General features: G+C 45.9%; 1 protein-coding gene and 1 long non-coding RNA gene across 4 annotated transcripts in view; one reads left to right on the plus strand and one right to left on the minus strand.

Annotated features, from left to right (window-relative positions):
* The window catches only part of EXT2 (exostosin glycosyltransferase 2), a 118,987-nt gene that overhangs the window by 95,634 nt on the left and 1,775 nt on the right, over nt 1-21,578 (minus strand). The window contains exons 1-7 of one of the 3 annotated variants that reach the window (XM_037522422.2): nt 18,183-18,321; nt 17,709-17,790; nt 16,769-17,330; nt 15,753-15,842; nt 10,771-10,887; nt 3,041-3,236; nt 1,151-1,290 (exon numbers count right to left, since the gene is read on the minus strand). In XM_037522422.2, the coding sequence (XP_037378319.1) occupies nt 1,151-1,290; nt 3,041-3,236; nt 10,771-10,887; nt 15,753-15,842; nt 16,769-17,304 (1,079 nt within the window). In that variant the 5' untranslated portion in view covers nt 17,305-17,330; nt 17,709-17,790; nt 18,183-18,321. Of the gene's footprint in view, nt 1-1,150; nt 1,291-3,040; nt 3,237-10,770; nt 10,888-15,752; nt 15,843-16,768; nt 17,331-17,708; nt 17,791-18,182; nt 18,322-21,578 lie in introns of those variants that run through there. The other 2 variants (XM_037522421.2, XM_037522423.2) reach the window with 2 other exon arrangements.
* Nucleotides 11,940-21,373, plus strand: LOC119255342 (uncharacterized). Its single transcript, XR_005127444.1, has 3 exons — nt 11,940-12,079; nt 17,764-18,100; nt 21,162-21,373. It is a non-coding gene; the product is annotated as an uncharacterized LOC119255342 (long non-coding RNA).

A 21,578-nucleotide genomic window follows, 5' to 3' on the forward strand; every position in this document is an offset into this window, starting at 1 on the left:
GCACCTGGCAAATAAAGGGCACTCAATAACCCTCTTTTGGATGAATAAATGACTGGAAGTGGTTCCCTCCTCCCCTCAGGTGTGAAGAACACTGACATACCCTCCTCTTTCAGGCTGAACTAGGCTCCTCCTCTGTTCTGGGCTTTCATCACCCAGCGCAGGCATCTGCCACGGCATTTATCACACAACTGTTGGTTTTTCTCCCCCACTTGGTCCTGACTCCCCAAGAGCTCAGCCTGTATTACTCACAGTAGGCTTGCCAATAGATGTGAGATGAATGGAGGTACACAGAAGGAATGCTGCTCTGTTCAAATACCTGACTTGGACAGAAATACCAAAAACGCTGAGAGAGGAGAAAGCAACCAAGAGGGGCAAAGACAAGCGTGAGAGGTATGTATGTACGCATGTATACGAGGAGCTGGTTTTCCATACTCTTTAACCCCCGAGTCCTGGGGAGAGGAAATAACAGGAGCCCAGAGCTCCCTGAGTCAATCACAGCACTGTCAGCTATCTCCCTGGAGCACTCCTGCCGCCTGCACGCAATGGCGCGCCTGAGCTCACGAGGGAGCAGAGGGGATCCGCCTCCTGCCACCCTTCACCCAAACTCAATAGAGAGTGGGCAGGGGTTCTCAACTGTGACTACAAATCAGAATTGCCTGGGAGTATTAAAATTTTCAGCATTCCTGAGATAGGCCCGGACCTTTTTTAAAAGTTCTCCAGGAGAGTATACTCGGCAGTCATCACTGAGAACCACTGTCCTAGGCCAAGGCTAATAAACAAGTTCTAGAAAGGACCAGATAGCAAACGGCTTAGGCTTTGTGGGCTGTATAATCTCTACTGCACCTACTCAATTCTGTCACTGTAGCAAAAAAACAGCCAAGACAATATGTAAATTAATGTGGCTATTTCAATAAAATTTTATTTACAGTAACTGGTAGCCTACCACACTTGACCTCCAGGCTTCAGTTCACCAGCCTCTGCACTAGGCCACTGGACTAACTCTCCTGATGGAAAATATACCAATACAGTCTAAAGGAGTGGTTCTCTCCTCTCAAACCTACACATGCATTACAATTACTTGGGGGCCTTTGAATTCAAATATATATGGAGACACCAGTTAGTGTAAAGTGTATCAGCAGGTAATACCCACCTCTTCCAGTCAAGAACCTCAGAGAAAGGCAAAATATAGGCGTCTGCAATGATGACCGGGACACAGCCAGCCCGCAGCACGTCACTCAGCACAGCCTGGCCCAGCCGAGCTCCGCGAAGGACCACACAGAAAGTAGCCTCCTGCAGGAACACAAGCAGAGCTGGGGGATTACAAACCTGTCTCACGGATCCACTTACTCTGATCCCCACAGACTATGAATTACCCCCAAGGGCCGAAGCCAAACATACTGAAGCATCCTAAGAAAAAAGGCAAACCAGTAACAGCTCACACCGGTAGAATCGGAAACACTTAACTGGTCGCAAAGTATCAAATGGTCACTTTTCAGTATTACTTCCCTGCCTCCATGGTGTTCCCGGGAACCGGCGTCCACCTGGGGCACTCAAGGCCATGCCTTCCCACAGCCTGCATGCTTGCAGCTGGCGCACTGCGCACCTCGGAACACCTGGCAGCACAGTGGCTCCTGAACACTGCCCGCAGTGCTGCCTGGCCTGCCTTGTGATGGGATGATTTTGTGTGGGCACATCGGGCTCGCTAGAGAACTTCAAGAAGGCAAGTCCCAATTATCTTTTTCCTCTTTTCACTCTCCACAGTGTCTAGCTGTGCGCTTTGGTTATTGCAGAAGATGCTCATTTCATGAAGCGAAGCCTCTGAAAATACACTAGATAGATACGTGCCGTTCAGAAACAGTAACTCAAACAAAATGCAAAAATCTCAAAAATTTTCTTCCTGGTCAATCCCTCAAAACCCACTCAACATAGGGTATGTTTGGGGAAGAGAGGGACAGGGGAAAAAAATAGTTGTAGCAGGTAAACCAAAATTAGCTCCAACCTCTGATACTCAGTGTCTCCCAGTTATTGCCTCTTCAAGAGGAAAAAAAAAAAATCATTTATCCTTTAAAGCTAGAGTGAAGGAGAGCTCAGAAAAAATACAAAGAAACTCAATCTGCCCCTCTCCTCTGGGGAGGGATGAGAGGCAGCTAGAACGGAAGAGGAGAATCAGTCATGGCGCCTGGAGTGGGGGCAGCCTGCCGCCTCGGAGCGAAGCGTCGGCATCCAGATGTGGACACACGTGCTGATAACCATTTTTCCTGTCTAGACAAAGGTTACTATAAATACTCCTGCTCACATCACCACTGTTATCAGTCAGACATTCCAGACAGAGATGCAGCACCCTTTGAGAGAAAGTATTTTAACAATCTAGGCATGGGCCAGTTCTGTTTGGACAGCCAAAAAAAAAATCACACCACCTCAAGGTTTCTCCTTGAACAACTAAACTGTCTATATTTTAGGCATTTAATTGAACAAAATTCAATATCTCCTCTCGCAGTCCTTGTGCCCTTGGAAAAGCAAATAATTGTTTAGAAACATCCAAAAGGATGCCCTGTCCATGGACAAAGAAGTGGTGCCGGTACAGAGACTGCAGTCCGGGGCCAGCTGCTGACCAAGCTGCTAAGGGATGCAAAGCACTGAAAGATGAAACAGTAACAACAGATAAAGGCCCTCCGCTGCCAGAGAAGCTGACTCTGCCCTGTGGGCTCACTGACTCAGACACAGCTGTCTTTGCTCTGGACTGAACGATGAATACGGGGTAAAAGCAAAATATATCGGGTGCTTCGTCTATGAGGCTCCTCAGCGCACCTACCAGATATGCCACACTTCGCAGTATAAGGAACATAGGCTGGGAGGCCATGCACAAACACAAGCCACACACCAGCGTCTGGGATGGCTTATGTAGCTGCTGAATTCACCCTTCACCCTTCAGGTTGTTCTCCCAGCTGCGCATGGAAACCGATGCCTATGTGCTGGTTCGGGGTTACTTCAAGGAAGTGATCCCCACTGAGCCCCAAGAGCGGTAAGGAATGACACTCACCTGCAGCACCTGGGGGTAATCGAAGGCCTGGTGCTGGCGGCAGCGCCTGCGCACAGCAGGGACACCCTCAGAGAGGTTGGTGCACTTATCCAGCACTAGCATGGACTCGCCGTGCTTGGCCTGGAGAGCTTCCAGGTCCTCTCTGTACTCAGGATGGAGACCCATCTGAGAGGACAGGAGGAAGTACCGCCGTGGGCTGCAGAGGAGGAGAAGAGGTGACTGGAAATTGCAACTGGTACATTAATCAAGGCAAGACAAACGCTGATAATAAACATATGACAGTGTTTTCTCACTAATCTTCACATCCCTTGACTTCGAAGGAGACCACACTCTGTAGATTGCTGAATACTTAAAATACACACCCTGAGAAAGTAAGGTAGAACTCATCTACAATATTACACAACCATTAAAGGTTTTCATTTGGGAGAAGTTCTTAATGCTTCAAAGAAAGTCTTGTTACCCGCCAAGTTTAGAGAGCATGCTATAAACATGTAAGAGTGAGCGTGTGCACACACAGGAGAGAGAAACTGATTATTCAGAGGGTAGCGTTACTGCTTGGTTACATCGCGTCCAAGTTCTCGGATCTGAAAAGGAGCTGAGCACTGGCTACAGCCTTCCAACAGGAAGAGAGGAAAACCCAAGCACTGGCTGGAAAACTGGAAGGGGCAAGAGACCACTTCTGACGGCGGAGCGCACACCCTGACACTGTGCAGACACCATAGAGAGCCACGACCGCGTAGCCACGTGGACCTCGCAAAGGCTGCACTGGGAGTGGAGAACCAGCAGAAACAGCTACCTCCACCACAGGGCGGAAGCAGTCTCAACATCGGGGTAACAGGGATGCTTCAAAGAAAATGGAGTGAAGATAGGATTTGCCATTTAGGTCTCTGAAAAAGACAAAATGTGAGCACAAAGTTAGTAAGCCAGGAGTCAAGGAGAAGATTTGGGGAGCACCAGATGGTAAGACTGAAGGCAAGAGTCCCACAAAGCAGAGGTCACGGGCCATAAACAATATATAGGCAGAGGCCCCCCAGGGATCACTGTCAAAGAAAAGAGTAACAAGATGCATTTCCGGAAAGAAATGCAATAGCCCTCAGACCTAGCAGCAGTACTCTCTCAAATCTCCCTCAAGCTGGGAAATACCAGGGTTAAGCCCCTCGTAGGCAATGCCACAGCGAGCTAATAAAAGCTGTGTACATAAGAAAGGACCAAAACCTACACTCTCTGAACCCATCTCTCTCTTTTTTTACCTTTCTTGGAGAGTAAGAAAGGGTCATTGTTTTACTTTTCTTTAGTTTGAGACTATTTGGAATATCTTGCTCACACGTAAGGTCCAGCTAAATAAGCGTCACCTTCTCCCTGAGAAGCTCGTCCTCTTCTGCTGGGTCCAAAAACAGAGCAAGAAGGGGGAAGGGGACACTGGTCTAGCCAGCCAGACCTACCGAACTGTGGACAGAGCAACACACACCACAGCCCCACCGCGTTTAAATCAGAAGAACCATTTCTTTGGCAATTTCTTTACACAGCTGAACTGAAAGCAAAGGGCATTTCCCATACCACTGTTAGCAAAGGATAAAGCAGATTCCCTACCATTTTGTCATCCAATAGCAGGTAGCCACATGAGGCCATTTAAATTAGTAAAAATTTAAAAGTCAGTTTCTCAGTCACATTAGCCACATTTCAAGGGACAGTGGCAGCAACAGAATTCTGGTTACATGCAAGAAAGCTGGTCAGGTAAGTAAAGGTACCGATGAGGACAATGGAGGCAGATTTCTCACTGCAGAGAGGAGTTATAAACATGGGGAAGGGTGAAAATCAAGGTGTTGGATGGGATGGGAGATGCCAGCATGAATGTGTGGCTTGTAATAGATGTAAATGTAGCGTGATAGATTATCCGTCCTTGGCAAGGACATAGAAATAAGTACCTATGCTAACGTGTGGTGCTCAAAGGCAGTCTTGAGCCAAGCAGGGCTCTGGGTGAGACTCCCCTGTTAAGAAGCAGCTCTGTCTGTGGCGCTCAGTCCCCCCTGCCCCCCACTTGACCACTGCTCCGCTTTCGACACAAAGCGCAGATGTGAGCAGGCAGCCTATGGCCCCGGCCCTCCCTGGCCTGACAGATGGTGGGTGGTGTTGCCCATTTCAATTTTAAGCAAACAGAATTTTAAGGTGGATTTGTTTTTCTTTCAAGGACTGAAATTACGAGCTACGACTTTCATGTTTCCTCCCAGCAGTGCTGATATCTAAGTTTAACTGAAATCATGCTGCGAGCTTGAAGTCACCCTCAATGGTGACAGTTGAAAACTCCCAATTTAGTTCCTTTTAAAGAGAAAATGACAAGAATTCCAGCTGAGGCCAACACAGCTGCGAGAAGAAACTATCAATAGAAACAAGCCTCAGCTTCCCATTGAAAAAATATTGAGCTTTAAAATAAAAATAAAAACAAAGTTTTCCCTGCTCTGGGTAGCCCTCAGGAGATGTGGGAATTCCCTTCCAAATCCACTCTCACAAAGAGCAACAAACCCAAACGCTGCTTCGGTCAGCACCCTGCCTTCTTCCAAGTCCCTGGGAAGACTGATGATTCTGGGGACAGACTGACTGGCTTTGCTTCCTTTTCTTTTATTTATTTTTTTTTTTTTGTCTTTTTTCTTCCAGGGGAATGGGAGTATTTTTTATAAAACACCAGCAGGCCCAAAGTGCAAGCTATGGGGAGATGGGCCATCAGCTGTCCCGAAGCAGCCTTCAACCTTCTCCTGCTACCCTGGAAGATATAGCCTTATTCCATCTAGTTACTGAACCATAGAACTTCAGAAATTGAGACCTTAAATGGTCTAGTTGCAGATCTTAATTTCAGTTTCATTATACATAAAAATTAGAGATTAAGTTACTAAGAAAATACCATCAACATAGCAGTTGAAATCTTTGAAACTAATTATTTGGGAAAAAAAAAACCTACCATTCAGAGTAGTGTGCTCCCCCTGTCTCCACTAAAATATTTCCTTCTCAGTTTCTTTCTGTGTCTGGATTAAATCTGTAGGGAATTAAGAGTCCTAAATAAGACGGCTAGATTATACTAGCAAGATTAGACACTTAGTTCAAGTGAGCTGAATTCAAGCCATCTTCAGAAAGACCGAGGTGCAGAGGCAGCTGAGCTGCCTGGCAGACCCCCTCACCTGCTCAGTCAGCCTCACCCAGGCTTCCCGCAGCAGGGCTGCTGGCCTTCAGTTCTTTGTCGTGGGGGGTTTCCTGTACACTGTGGAGGTTTAGCAGTTTCCCTGGCCCCCGCCCACCAGATGCCTGGAGCATCTGATGCAGGGTAAAGGTAACACAGCAGGCCGCTGCCATCCTCGAGAGCCCTGCTGTTCGCGTTGGCCCTAGACTGGCACTTGCAAACTTCCACGTGGGAGTATCCCTACCATGCTCAAACTGTCCAAACAATTCTGTGTATGCTGAACACCTGTTTTCCTTCCAGGGGTCCAGAATTTGGCTTGTACCCAGCAGAGACTGCCCATGTGATTACCTCCCAATCAAGATGGAGCGCTGCGTGTCGAAGGACCTTCCCTGGTGGGCAACACCGCACACATTGTCACAATTCACTGGTGGGGTGAGAAGCATGTCCTCGGTGACAACACTGTGCCAGGACCCACGGGAGCTGGCTAAGGGGTCCCTAAACTTGGGCTGGTGTGCCTTTTCCCTTTATTGATATTTCCCTACAATAAATCACTCGTGAGCATGACTATACGCTGAGTCTTGGGAGCCCTCCCAGCAAATCGTCAAAATTGGGGGTGGTCTTGGGGGCCTCGGACACACACCCCCTCAGTCATGACAGTCAAAGGTGACTCTACTGCCAAATGTCCCCAGGGTGGGGCAAAATGAGCACCCCTCCCTTGTTGAAAATCACCAGCCTAACCATTCTTGGCACAAATAGCCTTCAATAAAGATTTGGATGGAACTGAAGTGAACTGAACTAGATAAATTGAATTAAGTAATTTACAGAATGACTTCAGGAAGAAAAAAAAAAGTCTTTAAAAACTTAAAAAATCACACAACTGATTTAAATTTAAGTCAATGCTCAAGAAGCAGCATGAAAACCTTTTTTTCAAGTCCAGTTGACTTCCCTCTCCCTACAGTGATTCATACCTAGTGCTGCATAAACACGTCAAGTTAAGATGACACAAATTTATACTGCCCCAGAGGGTACCAGCTGGGCCCAGGCAGATCACTCTTTCTCAATTTATGAAAATCCAACCTAGAAATGCAGCAGTAAACTATATCAGTTCCTGCAGTCTACAAGTTTTCCATAGCAATTATTTTTCATCTGATATGACCCCCCAAAATTAGTATAGGCAGATTTTTGCTAGTATCCAAAGATAAATATTGCTTAAAATATTTCAACATCCAAGTTTGTATTTAGTGGGCTAATGAGAATAGGGGAGATTTAAAATTTTAATCATATGAATGCTAATGGAAGAATCGAAGTGGGGGGCACACATGTTCACAGTAAAATATTTCAATAACCATCTGGTTGAAGATTTTCATAAATATTGGGAAGGAAATAATATTAGAAGAAGATAAATGACATCACAAAATGCTTGGGAGCCTCTTAGTGATTCAAACAGAAAAAGTGGTAGGGGAAGTACTTCATCGCCCACCACGCAGCAGCAAAGGCAAACCCCAAATTATAACTCCACACGTACTTTGACAGATTCAGTTCATTTCAAAGAAAGTCTCAGCAATCACATTATGTTAATGTGAAAATGATTTTTTTTACAGATTTGTTTGTATTTATGTAAATTTGTTTTAGTTTTGTAGCTATATAAGTACAGGGAGTTTAGATTGGTTTTTTATTTATACTTATTCAAGCTGCATTATTTAAAAAAGTAATTGAAACACAAGGCACCTTGAACAGCCCTTCGCCCGCCCCCAAAAAAAAACCTTGGAAAGAGTGAACAAAGTTGAAGAACTCCTATTTACCAATTTAATACCTTACTACAAAAATGACAGTAATCAGGATAGTGTGGTAGTGGCCAAAGGACAGATATATAGACCAAAGGAACAGAACAGAAAATCCAGAAATAAACCCATATGTCTATTGATAGTTGGTCGTCTACAAGAGTGGCAAAATCACTCAATGGAAAAGAAGTCTTTTAGATAGTATTGTTGAGATAGCTGGATATCCACAAGTACAAGAATGAAGGTGGGCCCTGACCTCATACCATTACAAAAATTAACTCAAAGTTGATCAAAAATCAATATGTAAGAGCTAAAATTATAAAACTCTTAAAAGAAAACATAGGTATAAATCTTCATGGCATTGGACTAGGCAATGGTTTATTTAAATATGACATCAGAAGCATAAGCAACCCAAAGAAACTTGGCAAATTGGAAAGAGACAAATGGACTTCATCAAAATTAGAAACTTGTGTGTCAAAAGACACAATCAAGAAAGTAGTAAGACAACCTAAGCATGGGAGAAAGAATTCTCATTACTCGACAATAAAAACACAATCCAATCTAAAATGGGTATTTGACTAGATATTTCTCCAAAGCAGTTATGTAAATGGCCAAAAAGCACGTGAAAATATATTGGACGTTATTCACTAAGGAGACGCAAATCAAAACCAGAATGAGATACTACTTCCCACCCTATAAATAAAAACTAGAATGAAAAAAGATAACAGCAAGTGTTTTAAAGGATGTAGAGAAACTGGAATGCTGACATGTCGCAGGTGAGAATGTAAACAAGTGCAGCTGCTTTGAGAAACACTGACAATTTTTCAAAGTCAAACACGAAGTGACCATCTAACACAGCAATTCTGCTCTTGGTCTCTATTCAGGACACTGAAAACATGTCTCATTTTTACATGACTGCTCATAGCAGCATTATTCATAGTAAGTCAAAAGCAAAAACAGCCCAAGTGTCCATCAAACTGATGGATGGATAAAGAGAACACAACGTGATGAATTATTATTCAGCTGAAAAAGGAATGAAGTACGGGTTCTATGTCACAAAATGGATAAAAAAAAAATTGAAAAAAATTGAGCTAAGTGAAAGCATGGCAGACACAAAAGGTCACCTAGTGTATAAATAACTACATTTACATGAAATGTCCAGAATGGCAAATCCACAGAGACAAAAATTAGATTAGTGGCTGTTGCTTGGGGTAGCTGAGAGTTACTGGATTTATTTGGAAGGTGATGAAATGTTCTGGAATTAAGATAGTAGTGATGATAGTTGAAGAAGTTTGTGAAATATACTTTAAAAAGAGTCAAGTTTATGGCATATGAATTATACCTCAATTTAAAAAATAAACTAATTCAACTCTAAGGAGTCTGCTGGCAGAGAAAAATCTAGAAAGATAATGTAAACAACAAGTTCCTGACTTTATTTTTGCACTTGCCTAAGGGTAATGGAATAAATATTTAATAAAATGTCATAAAAATGTTTAATGGGCTTTATACATTTTCTACATCATCAGATCTGCTGTGCCTAAAGTAAGTCTCAGAACTGGGTTCCTGACCACACGGCAGAACACACACCAGTGAGAAGTGTCTTTCTCTTGGAAGAGTACTCTTACTTCTCAAAGAATTCATACAGGCTTCCAGGGGAAGTCTGAGGTGCTCAGAGAATGGTTTGAATGTTCTGGAAGACTGATCTGAGAGCAAATGTTATGTGTGGGTTTTTAAATCTCACCCAGTATGATGTTTCTTATGTGGCACTATACATATCAGTCACCTTAATACATGAGCATTTGTTCTCATGTGTTTTATTATAACAAAGAATGTTATTATAGCATTTGCTTATAGCTCCCTGAGATTCTCACTACAGATTAGCTTGATTTGCAAACAGACTATATAGCAAGTAAGGTTAAACAAAATGCCCTGCACATCCACATGATATATCAGCACGTTTCACCTACTCGTATACATCAAAACTATGAGTGAAGCATGTGCCAGACACAGAGAACATGGCAGGGAACACAGCCCTGGCCCAGTGTCACTGTACTTCCCAAATTCAAAGCATCAAGGCACTGAGCACCTGACTGGAACAGGGCCTGCGGAGTGCAGGCTGTGGTGGGGCATGGAGCAGAACCATCCCAGGGCAGAGAAAGCACCCCTCCTCCCCCCTGAAAGTGCTATTCAAGTTGAAAGCTAGAGGATAAGCAGGTCAATAGTCTGACAAAAATGAGGGAAAAGAGTGGCTGCAGCCCACAAAAACTGGCGAAGTTTGTTCTAGGAACTAAAAGAAAAAGTAAAGCTAGAGATGGAGACAGCAGTCATGTGGGAAAGGGTCTTGAAGACAGTCAAGGGGACTGGAGCTTATCTGAAGGGCAGTGGGGAGCCAACAATCAGATGGGGGTCAGGAGGGAGGACAGCAGGGCTAGAGGGAATAGACAGGAGGCCATTCCAGCGATGAAGAGAGAGATGATGGCAACCTGGTGTGGGCTGGGGACAGAAGCGATGGGCAGGTAGTCAGATCTAAGGCATATTTACCATATGGAATCAACAGGACTTCTGATACAGGAGTGATAGATTTCTGATTTGGAAAACATGGTGGACAGCATTGTAAATTCACCAAGACAGAAACAACGGGAGGAGGAACAGGACTGGGGGAGAGTGGGAAAGCTTGCACTAAAGGCCACCAGCCTGTAGTGGATGCTCCAGCTGCTGTGATACCTGCATGCTGAACCCCACTGGCATCTCACAGCACACCTGCACTGAAGGCGCCTTACCCTGGTCCTTTTTCTGGAAGGTCGACCTCAGCTGACAGCGGACTATAGACAGGAATGCTGACATCATAGCCTTGCCGATAGGTCCACGTAGAGAAGCCGCCACCAGCCAGCAGAGCCCTGAAAACGAAGGATGGTGTCAAACAATGAGAAAGAAAGATCTTCATTCTGATAAGCTCTGAAGAAAAGAATTCGAGTAACTGAGTTTTTTTTTTTTTAAAGATTTATTTTTATTTATGTATGCATACAAGAACTGGAGTGTAGGCCAGAGGTGCAGGGGATGAGAGGATTCACCAGAGACAGAGTGGGGAGCAGAACAAGTGGATCTACTGAAATACACTGCTGAGGGGAGCAGCGGGCAAGACAGGAGAGGTCTTCTGTGCCATGTGAGTAGTTCCCTGACAGGCCGGGGATGGAACTCGTGCTGCAGAAGCTGCCGAGAGCTTCACAGTGCTGAGACTTAACCCCTTGCACCACCAGGGAGGCCCCCTCGAGTAACTGAGACTTAAATTCAACAGCAATTGATGTGCCTTGGGCTTTCCAGTGCCCTGGAGCTACACGGCAATCAAGTGCCTCTACCAGTTCTCACCATCCATCCCCATACTCCATCTTAGTAACCCGATTCCCTACACAGGAAGCAGAATCCAGCGCCGGACCACAGTGCTGCTCTTGCAGAGCGCATACACTAGCTTTTACTTCACTAGAAAGCCGTGGACATACTGTTTTAATTGGATCCAGCAAGTAGTGCCATGACACTTCATCAGAGAAAGGAAGCAGGTGTCTATCCACCAACTTTTACTGTTTTCTGTCCCCAGGGCCCAAAACCCATCGGCATCACTTACTGGGCAGAATTTTGCAGTTCCACACACTGCACATTGTGAGCCAAAATGTCTGAACTGAGAAACCACATTTTTTGCAATATTGATTGCTACCAATCCCCTCCCTGCCCTGATGACAGCCTGCGCTCCCTTCTAACATGACCAGTTGAAGTTCAAAGATTTTCAAACCACCCCTGGAAATCCCAATCTGTTTGTTTAAGCTTTATGAAACCAAGAGCTGGTGAGTGAAGCAATGCGCAGGCTAAAAACCTCTCCAGCTGCCAGTCTACTCTGTAAAACTTAATGACCATCCTTAGTACCAACATACGGTCTTATTTTTCCTGATTAGCATTCAACAATGAATCCATCCAACATGCATTTGGGTGGATTCCACCTCCGTGATGGCAAGCAGACTCTATGGGCCCCCACAACGTATGTGCAGAGTAGCAAATATGGATGCAATCTACAGGCACCAGACTGTCCAGGAAAGCCAGGTGAGTGAGCAGGTAATCACGCCCACCACCCCAGAGGAGAGGGGCATACATAGTGTCAAGGGAGGGAGTAGGTGTATATTATACAGACTTATATTGTTATTCTGTCCCTGGGGCCCCAAACTGTTGTCCTGCTCCTGAGGGTGTGCAGTGGATGTGCACTGGTAGCAGGAAAGCATGAAGCATGCCTATGTCACAGCTGATGTCACAGATCACACACGTGCGATTTCCACTTGTGAGCCTGGAAAGAGTTGAGGCTTGGAAAGAGGCCTCACACCAGCCCTACTACCAACAAGACTTTAACTTCAAGTCAGTGTATCTTCTTATGCCAAGGTTTCCGTAACATTATAATGGAGAAAATATTGTAAGCACCCTGTGCTTTACAGAACACATGTTTTACATTGACTGAAAAGTGAATTTCTGAGAAGCACATTCTGTTTTCCAATTCTGAATCCCAAAATCAGAGATCAGTTCCAAAGCTGCAAGAGACTGAATAGAAAACTCGAAGCTAAAAGTCTTAGGACAGCACCCCACGTGTCCCTAGCACTTCGGCACTGCTCAGGACATCCTGCCGCCAGGACTCTGTCACCACCCTCCCCCCCACCGCCCCACTTACTTCCGACTCTGGGTCTTTTCTCAGATCTCCACACACCTCTCCTCCCCCCATCTGAGTACTTACAGTGCCTACACAGAGTTCATATGCAAGTCCATCCTTTGCTTTCCTTAAAACCATGCAAATAACCCAGGCTGCAAACTCCTCAAATATAAAGCTTCAGGTTTTTTGGGGTCTGGGGCAGGGGGGTGAAGAAAAACAAACTGAGCAAATCTTCTGGCCATCCTTACTTGTTTACTGAATCAAACAAACTGTGAAAAAAAAACCAAACTTTTGAGACAGGTAGATTCGAACAATTGCTATAGATATGTGGTGAAATTGAAAATTTTCTGTTAATTATTTAGGTATATTTATGTTTTCTTGAAAAGCCCTTATTTCAGATGGAAATATTTGTGGGAATAATAATAGGGCATGTGGGATTTGCTTCGCGGGTGTCTGCTGGGTGGAGTGGGCGTACAGAGGAATGGAGACTGCCCCCGAGCTAAAGAATTCTGAAGCTGGACAGGGCATGGAAGGCTCTCTTCTTTTTTGTAGGTTGAAATTTTCCATAATAAATTTTAAGTAAATAAACACACACCCCACCCCCCGCCCCAGCAGGAACCTGTGAAAGATAGATGCAAAGAAAGGACAATAAAAATATCCCAGGTAGGGCCTCCCCTGGTGATGCAGGCGGTTGAGCGCAACGCTGTGAAGCTGCCCGCAGCCTCTGCAGCGCTAGTTCGATCCCGGCCGGCCAGCGAGGGTCCACATGGCTCAGCAGACCTCTCCTGTCTCACCCGCTGCTCCCCTCAGCAGTGTATTTCGTCAGTCTGCCTGCTCTGTTCCCCACTCTGTCTCTGGTGAATCCTCTCACCCTCCAGCACATCTGGCCTGTACCCCAGGTCTTGTATAAATAAATAAATAAATCTTTAAAAAAAAAATATCCCAGGTAGTGAAAATATTACAGGACATAGTTGAGAAAACAAACACCAGTAAAATAAGGCACTAAAAAGGTCAAAGACATACCCAGGTAAGTTAAAGTAAAACGGGCGAGTATGTATGTGTTTGTGGGCAAGTCCACAGGGAAATGCATGGCATTTTAATAGTGACGGCCACTCACCAAGACGTGGGGACAGAGGGCGTGAAAGCGTATTCTGACATGTCCCTCTTCATACAATGGCACACTGCTCTGAGCTTGTACAAAGAAGGTGCATGTGCATCAGGTGTATGGCTTTTCAATATTGAGCGAGAAATGAAAACAGATTTAAGTGGCATCAAAGATGGAGCTGCCAGGAAGACATTTCCTTCAGCCCGCCCCTGCATTTCCAAAAGTGAAGGGATTTGTAAGTAAGCCCACCTACGATTTTGGACTCCAGGAGCTCCTAGTAGCAGTTTAAACTAGCCCATCTGTCTTCTAATTTCCAAATAATATAATGTGAGCTCCTGCTAAAACCATTCTGTACTCATGGCTTCTGCCTCCCCTGAATCCAGGAACAAGGACAAAGGATAAGAAAACCTAACAAACAAATCTGATATTCCGAACCCCAACCAGCAGACCACCTAGGCTTCAAAATGAAATTTCCCACATGCAAAGATAGAGGGCTCTCTGGTGATTCATTACTTGCTACAGGATTGCCAATAATCACTTACAGAAGTGCACATAAAGGGAAAACGATTCAACCTTCCTGATCCTTAACACCTAAGCACCAGCAAGAACTTCAGTTTTCTCCTGATTACTTGACACTCTGCTGCAGAGAAGTAAAACCCTATTTAACATGTGCACTTGATAAAAATAAAACCCTTCTCCTGTTAAATACATATACTAAAATGTCAGCAAACAGTGAAATGACCCAAACAGAAATAAGCCCTTCACAGAATAAACCTAGAACAGCAGGTGAAGACACTGCATTCCTAATAGCTCTGTCCTGCCCCTCCTCTGTCCTGTCAAGTATTTCACTTCCCCAGAACAACCAAGTTCACAGAGGACAGCCCACTGGGGAGCAGAGACGTGCTCAGGGTTTCCCAGAGTCTGTGGGGCCTGACTGCCCTCTATCGTCCACAGGGGTGTCTACAGCAAAGCTGAGGCATGGTCCCGAGGTGTGCACCTCCTCCAGGAACAACTCAACACTGACTCAGCAGTCACCTAAGCAGAGGGCTTAGATTCAGTCTTCTGGGGAACAATAAAGCTAAGTGCAGGTTCTCACGTGACAACAACAGCCTCTAACACGCTGAGAACACAACTGGCCTCAGGCTGCTCTCACCTTCAGTAATGATGATTTCAAGAGTTAAATATCAACTATAATAAAATCGGCTACAAAGGAGTTCACACGGTCAACTCCGAACAATCCTATACCTGGAGTACAGGACCCTTAATTTGAACCCAAACTTTCTGTTTTCCTCAAATCCTTGAATCAAGTAGTAGGGGAGGACCCTGACGCAGCACCTTCCTTGCTCCCGAGCTTCCCAAGAAGCCTGCGGTACCGGCACACAAGGGCTGGGAAATACAATAGGTGACCCACACAGAGCACAGCTGCCTAAATGGAAGGCTTCTGGAGGAAGGAAAGAAGCGGGCAGGGTCAGGGGTGGACAGAGAGAAGACAAGAAAGAAGAACCTACTGACTGAAAGGACAAGAGGGTAAAACATCGTCAGAGCCCTCACCCTCAAACGGCAGGCCCAGGCTTACTGTCACACCACACTTCCTTTTTCTCAGGAAGCTGTGGCTCTGCTTTTGGCAAAGGCTCCCGAATTCAGAGAGAACTGACACAGGCCCATGGTAAACCAGGCCTTAGGGGCAGGGGTGCGGCACTGCAGAGAGCACAACGCAGACTGAGGAAAAGGTGGTCTTCAGGATGCCACGCTGGAAGGTAAGCTCTGCCTGGTCTTCCACAACAGATGTAAGGCCTCAAGTCTTCCACAACTCCTATGTCTTGAAGAGACACATGCCTAGGACAATTTCTTATTTTAATGAATGCTGACAAAGTATGCCCCAGCAAGTGTGGGAATAGGATTTCATGTGAATAAAAAGGTCTTGCCTTTACTTAACCCTCAAAAGCCCATCAAACAGACAACCCCAATGCACCGACCTGTCTCTGGGGACATCCAGGGCTGTGTTGTAATCTGGGGGGCCTCCAGGCAACATGTTGAACAGCAGGTGATTTGTACCTCGGTCCCACCTATTATGAAATCAAATATAGGAGAATTCCTATGTCAACTATGGAGAAACAAAAACAAGTATCCCCAACCCAAAAGAGGACACTGCTCAGGTATGCAAATTGGATTTCCCAAAATCCCCGGACTATGTCAGAGAGTAGCCTGGCTCTGTAAGAAGAAAAATGGTGGCTGTGTTTTTCAAGCTTGTCCACTTTAGAATTGCTCATAACAATGAACACCACCTAAATGGTCACCATTTGGTTAAAAGGAACACAAAATAAATAAAATACAGAAAGCGAGTTAAATATCTTTGGAAACATGAACAGAATGGAATCTGATGCACTCTTTAAAATTATATGGTAAAAGAATATGAAATTATCTGGAAGTATATTCATGATGAATTAAAAGGAAAGGGCAAAAGAACATGTGAGCCTTATTCTTGGCAACAACGTGTATTTACACACGCACAGCATGTATTTTTAGCTAAAATATTATATGTACATGTGCATATGATACACTTTTTCATACAAAACTGACTGAAATGTCACATCAAAGTTAGTAATGATTATCTTTTAGAGGCAGGGTTATGAAATGAAGCTTCCTTTTTTTTTTTGCTTACCTGTATTTTCAGACTTTTTACAGCAAACATATATTAACTAGGTAATAATGGAGAAGCGGGGAGAGTTTAAGCTTAAAAGGACAAGGATGGGTAGAGTCTGAACTCTGAGAATTTGGGAACCCAGAGCAGCAAGCGCCCGGGGCTGCCTGCTTCCCTCTGGCACAGACCCAGAGGCTTACACCGTGGCCCTCACACTACAAGCCCGCAGCCCCCTCCCTCACGACAAGAGGGGGCAGCTGGCAGTCAGCTCCAAAGGAGAAACGGTCCCTCCCTCCACCTTCCCTCTGGCTCCCCGAAGGACTCGGCTCTGGTCCATCAAGTGCCAGGTACCTGGAGAGCTGGGCCAGCGCTTGCGCCGTCTCCTTTATGCGCAGCGTGTTCTGGTTCAGCACGTCGATGGACGGGACAAACAGGCAGGCCCGGGTGATGTCATCGGTGTAGTAGTCGCTCTCCGAGATGGCCGTGAGCAGGTCGTTGTACTCCCGGGAGATGGTGTTGCTGACCGGGACGCCAACGTCATCCACGTACTTCTTGAGAGAGTAGATGTACACCTTGATTTTGTTCTTGGGGTTGAAGCCGCAGCGGTAGACATCAAAGCACGTGTGCATCCTGCAGCTGAGGTCGCCGCGCTCGGGGATGGGGCTGTCGGCTGGCAGCCGGACCACCGGCACGTCCCGGATGCTGCGCTTCTCTACGCTCCAGTCGCTGGAGGACTCGATGGAATGGGGCCAGAACTGGAACATGCCGGTGGCAATGAGGCCCAGAAGGACGATGGAGAAGAGGGTGATGTAGTAGATTCGGTGCTTGGTCTTCATTCTTGGGATGAGGGCAGGACCCCGGATATTGTACTTGACGGACGCACACATAATGGCACAGCCTCCTCCTCACACTCCTGGTTACCAGAGGGAGAAAGGAAAAAGACACACTAGTGAAAAGACTGAGGTTTAATATACCTATTTTTTCCCCTTAAGCAATCTGATGAAATAGTGAGAAGGAATTTTTTTTACACTTCTTATAAATATATATAAACATGTTTGCATAGGTGAATATATAGTACATAAAATGATAGGTTTAATATTTAATTCCACATGTATTATTAGTATAAATGCGTGATATAAAAGTGCAACTCTATAGATAAATACTCAATGCAAACATAAGGTGGTGAAGGTGGGGGGCACTGAACAAGAAAGAAAAATCGCAACTGAATAGCCAAAGACAGTTGTTAAGTTTTATTTTTTAACACTTGCTGAAGATAAAACTGATGCTTTACCTGGACAAACAGGTGCTTGGCTATTCTAAAATCTGTTTTCATTCAATTCATTCAGGCATTCATTCCAACTTCTACTGCGCACCTACCAGGAGCAGGGAAAGAAACAAAGAAGAAAGCAAAGACCCTACTTCAGAGGAGGCAACAGGCTAATAAGATCAACAAAACGAACAAAATGCAAAGTGTAAAATACCTCCGGGGAAGCGTCTATAAAGTGCCACAGAGAGAAGGGTTAGCCTTCAGTGTGTAAATAAAACACACACTGCTTTTTAACGACACAGTTCACGGACACATTCAGAAGGAGGGAAGGAAGGAGCAAGGGAGAAGAGGGCCAGGGAAGGCCACTGTGTCGCAGATCCATTTCCAAAGATCCATGCCAAGGACTCTTCCTCTGGGTGAGTGTGCATGCCGCTTTCCCACTCAAAAGGAGGGGTCTGCTCCCCCTCCCCCTGAATCTGGGCAAACCTTGTGACTTACTTTGACCAAGAGAATGTGGCAGAAGTGACATGCTAGGGCTTTTGCACCTAGGCCTTAGGAGACCCTGTAGCTGCTGCGAGTGGTTATATGTAGCAGGCAGAACTATGAAAGAGAGACTAGCTGCGTCTTCCAGGCAGAGCATGAATTCTAAAGCAAAATGCCAAAAGTGCAATTAAGAACTTCTGTTCATCAAAAGACACCACAGGGAAGTAAAAGGACAAGTTATAGCCCATATCCCCAAATCATATAATGCTGTAAACCACTGTTACCTCAATAAAAATACAATTAAATTATTTTTAATTTATTTTTAATTTTTTATACTTTTTACATCATTTTTCATTTTTGCACAATGTATGCGTTTTCATCTGGGTTATAGTCCCCATACAATTCCCACCCCCCCTTGTTTTGATCCTACTCCCTTCTCCCCCCACGCTGTAGTGTGTCTCTGGTTGAGAGTTGCTTGTTGTCTTTGATTTTTGCTTTATTATAATTAGTCTTTTTCCTGGTCCCTTATTTAGGTTTTCTAAATTCCTGCTATGAGTGAGACCATCCGGTATTTTTCCAATTAAATTTTTAAAAACAAGCCACAAGCCAGAAAATATTTGCAATACATATAACCAATAAGGACTAGCAACCAGAAAAGAAGTTTAGTCTCATCAACAGTCAGGAAAAGTACAGGGAAATCCAAGCATCAAACACCACCAGAGCCCGCGGGAACCTGGAGCCACAGGCACCCCCTGGAAGGAGTATAGCTTGGCTAGAGTCCCCAGTGGTCAGCAGAAGAGCTGGAAAAAAGAGGGGCTGACACCCCAGTGTTAAGAGGCCTAGGCTTTACATCTTGTTACCCCCTCCAGGAAAGCCCGCCCTTAGGAGGTGATCTCAGAAAGCAGACTGACAGGAACCAGGGAAAGCCAGTAAGGAGTATGTGCTATTAAGCTGGCTGCTGCCTTGGGCAACACAGGCGCTTAGGGCTTGCAGGAAGCCTCTGAGGAAGCGCCAAGATTACACCTCGTCCCTCAGAGGGGTAGGGGTGAGCAGCCACAGCCTTTATCTGCCAGTTCTGACCCACCACTGCTGGAAGGGGGTCCGGTACTAATATCAGCTCCAACCATGTATGCAAAGACCAGGATATTATCCTTCCCTTGCCGTACAGTCAGTCTGACAGAGAGCTGCTAGCAAAGGCTGGGGGACATTTGTCTATACGTGCAGGGGTGTTGCAAAGTCCTTCTTCAAAGAGACCAGCCTCCCCCTCCATCCATGGGATGAGAGCGGGGGTGGCTCATACTTGAAACTAGTTGAGGGAGGGCGACTTTCCAGTGCAGCTGCAGACATCAGCCATCAAATGGCCAGCTCTTAATTTCTTTCTGGTTATACAAGTCCAACACTCCCTCAGCTGGCTGCCCGTCTACACTGAGCTGAGGAACCATGCTCTATGAGCAAGGCAGCTTGTCAAGTCGAGCCTTGCTGACCACTTTGGGTATTGCACCTACCTTGTCCCTAAAGGTGAGCGCCATCACCATATTTGAGAATCCTACCATCCTCATTGGTAACTGGGACCCAGGTCCATGGTCACCTCACCCAGAGTCCATCCTGGTATCCAGAGGACAGCCCACAAGGAGCTCCTGGAAGATGCCACCCCCCACCGGGCACGTCACACACCAGAGGGAAGGGAGTGGGTCTTCCCGGGAACAGGGGCAGGTGGGGAGGCTCTGGCCTCAAGTAATAAATTTATTACATGTGCCCACGTCCCCAGACCTCCTGACCCCTTCCTCGATACTCTCCCAAGCAGCCCACAGCCTCCGCCTCACTTGCTGCAGGCGGGAGTTTCTTGCTTCAGTACTATTGACATTGGGGCCCAGATGGCGCTTTTGTGGGGAGCTGTGTCCTACAATGGAGAAAATTTAGTAGCCTCCCCAGTCTCTGCTCAATAGAAGCCAGAAGCAGCCCCACATTGTGACAACGAAAAGTTTATTCAGACATTGAAAAATACCCACGAGGGAGAGAAAATCACCCGCATGTGAGAACCGATGCTGTCAATCACTGTCATGTCCATATGAGGATCAGCTTGTCAGGTCATGAAATCCTCAATCCTGAGAGAATATTCCCAAGTCAAGAGTCCCCCCATGTAGCTTCACATCCCACCACTCCCCTGCTCTTGGTCTAACACCCTCAAGAACCACTCCCACACTTTTCCCCCAGAGCCTGCTGGTCCCCACAAGCCAGGTCCCGTGTACCCCAGCAGCAGAGGACCCCCGCTACCACCAGTCAACTTCCCCTTGAGACAATGCTGCTATCAGAGGGGAGGGGGCAGATCTTGAGGATAAGCAGTTGGGCCTCTGCCTCAAGTGAGGTCTCTGCATAGAAAGGACAGGGGAACATGTCTGCAGGCCCAAAAGATCAAGGAAAGCGGGAGTACGAAGGTCTCAAGGCCTCCACCAGATATCTCCATCCCGGCTCCCTGGGTTCCGTTTCTTCCTCCCGTGGCCCTGACATTAGCCAGGCAATCTGGCAAGGCCGTGCCTATAGCTTCTTTTGGGTGGCGGCTCCAACTGTGACTAAATTACCGGCCTGATTTCAACAGTCCACCCTGAAATTGTGGGAGCGCCTGCTATTGGGTCTTCTGTCTTCTACAGAGTGCCCTGGCTTCATCTTACCCCAGGATCAGTATTCCCAGCATCAATACCATGTCTAGAACACATTTCATGAAACACGTATGTTATTGCATAAGTGTCTTCATTCCCCTCAAGTTCCGTCAGTGCACACACACTGTTCAGGGTCCAAGTTTTGAGTCATCAGGTGGTGAGGAATTGATTTTCTTTCTTGCACTGAAATAACCAAAAGGGTAAAAATGGCTGGGTACCCCCTAGAGACTGAATTTTTTGGACCTGCCCTCCTCTCTCCTCTCATCCATCCCACATAAACAGATCCAAAGAACACCAGGCCACCCCACCTTTATCATCCTTTCTTTTTAACTCCCAGGGATGCCTGAACTGACCGTGTTCCGGACTCAACACTCCTGCCTCCCACAGCCATCTGAAGCAGGGAGATGGCGCTTCCCAAAGTCATCATCCACAGAGCCAAGTCACAACCCTTCATCCAAAGAGGATCCCCGCTACCACCAGTGTGTGAAAGCCTCTGACAATGAGTTTCCCCAAAGAGGACAAACTGAATCTTCTCCTAATGAATGTGAGTTCTGTATCATACAACTAGAGATCGAAACTAGACTTTCACAACAAAGCCCTACAAACTTTATTCTCCTTCAGACGTATCAACCCTGCAAAACACATCATCCAGCCAGTTGTCAAGCACCGAGTCACTGGAAAAATCTCTTACCTCCACTCTACTGTCAGGACAAGCAGCATTTTCTGTTCCGGGAATTATTTATTCCTAAAATGT

This window comes from Talpa occidentalis, unplaced genomic scaffold (assembly GCF_014898055.3).
Source record: "Talpa occidentalis isolate TD23 unplaced genomic scaffold, MPIMG_talOcc4v2.1 talOcc4.3, whole genome shotgun sequence".
Taxonomy (NCBI): Eukaryota; Metazoa; Chordata; class Mammalia; order Eulipotyphla; family Talpidae; genus Talpa; species Talpa occidentalis.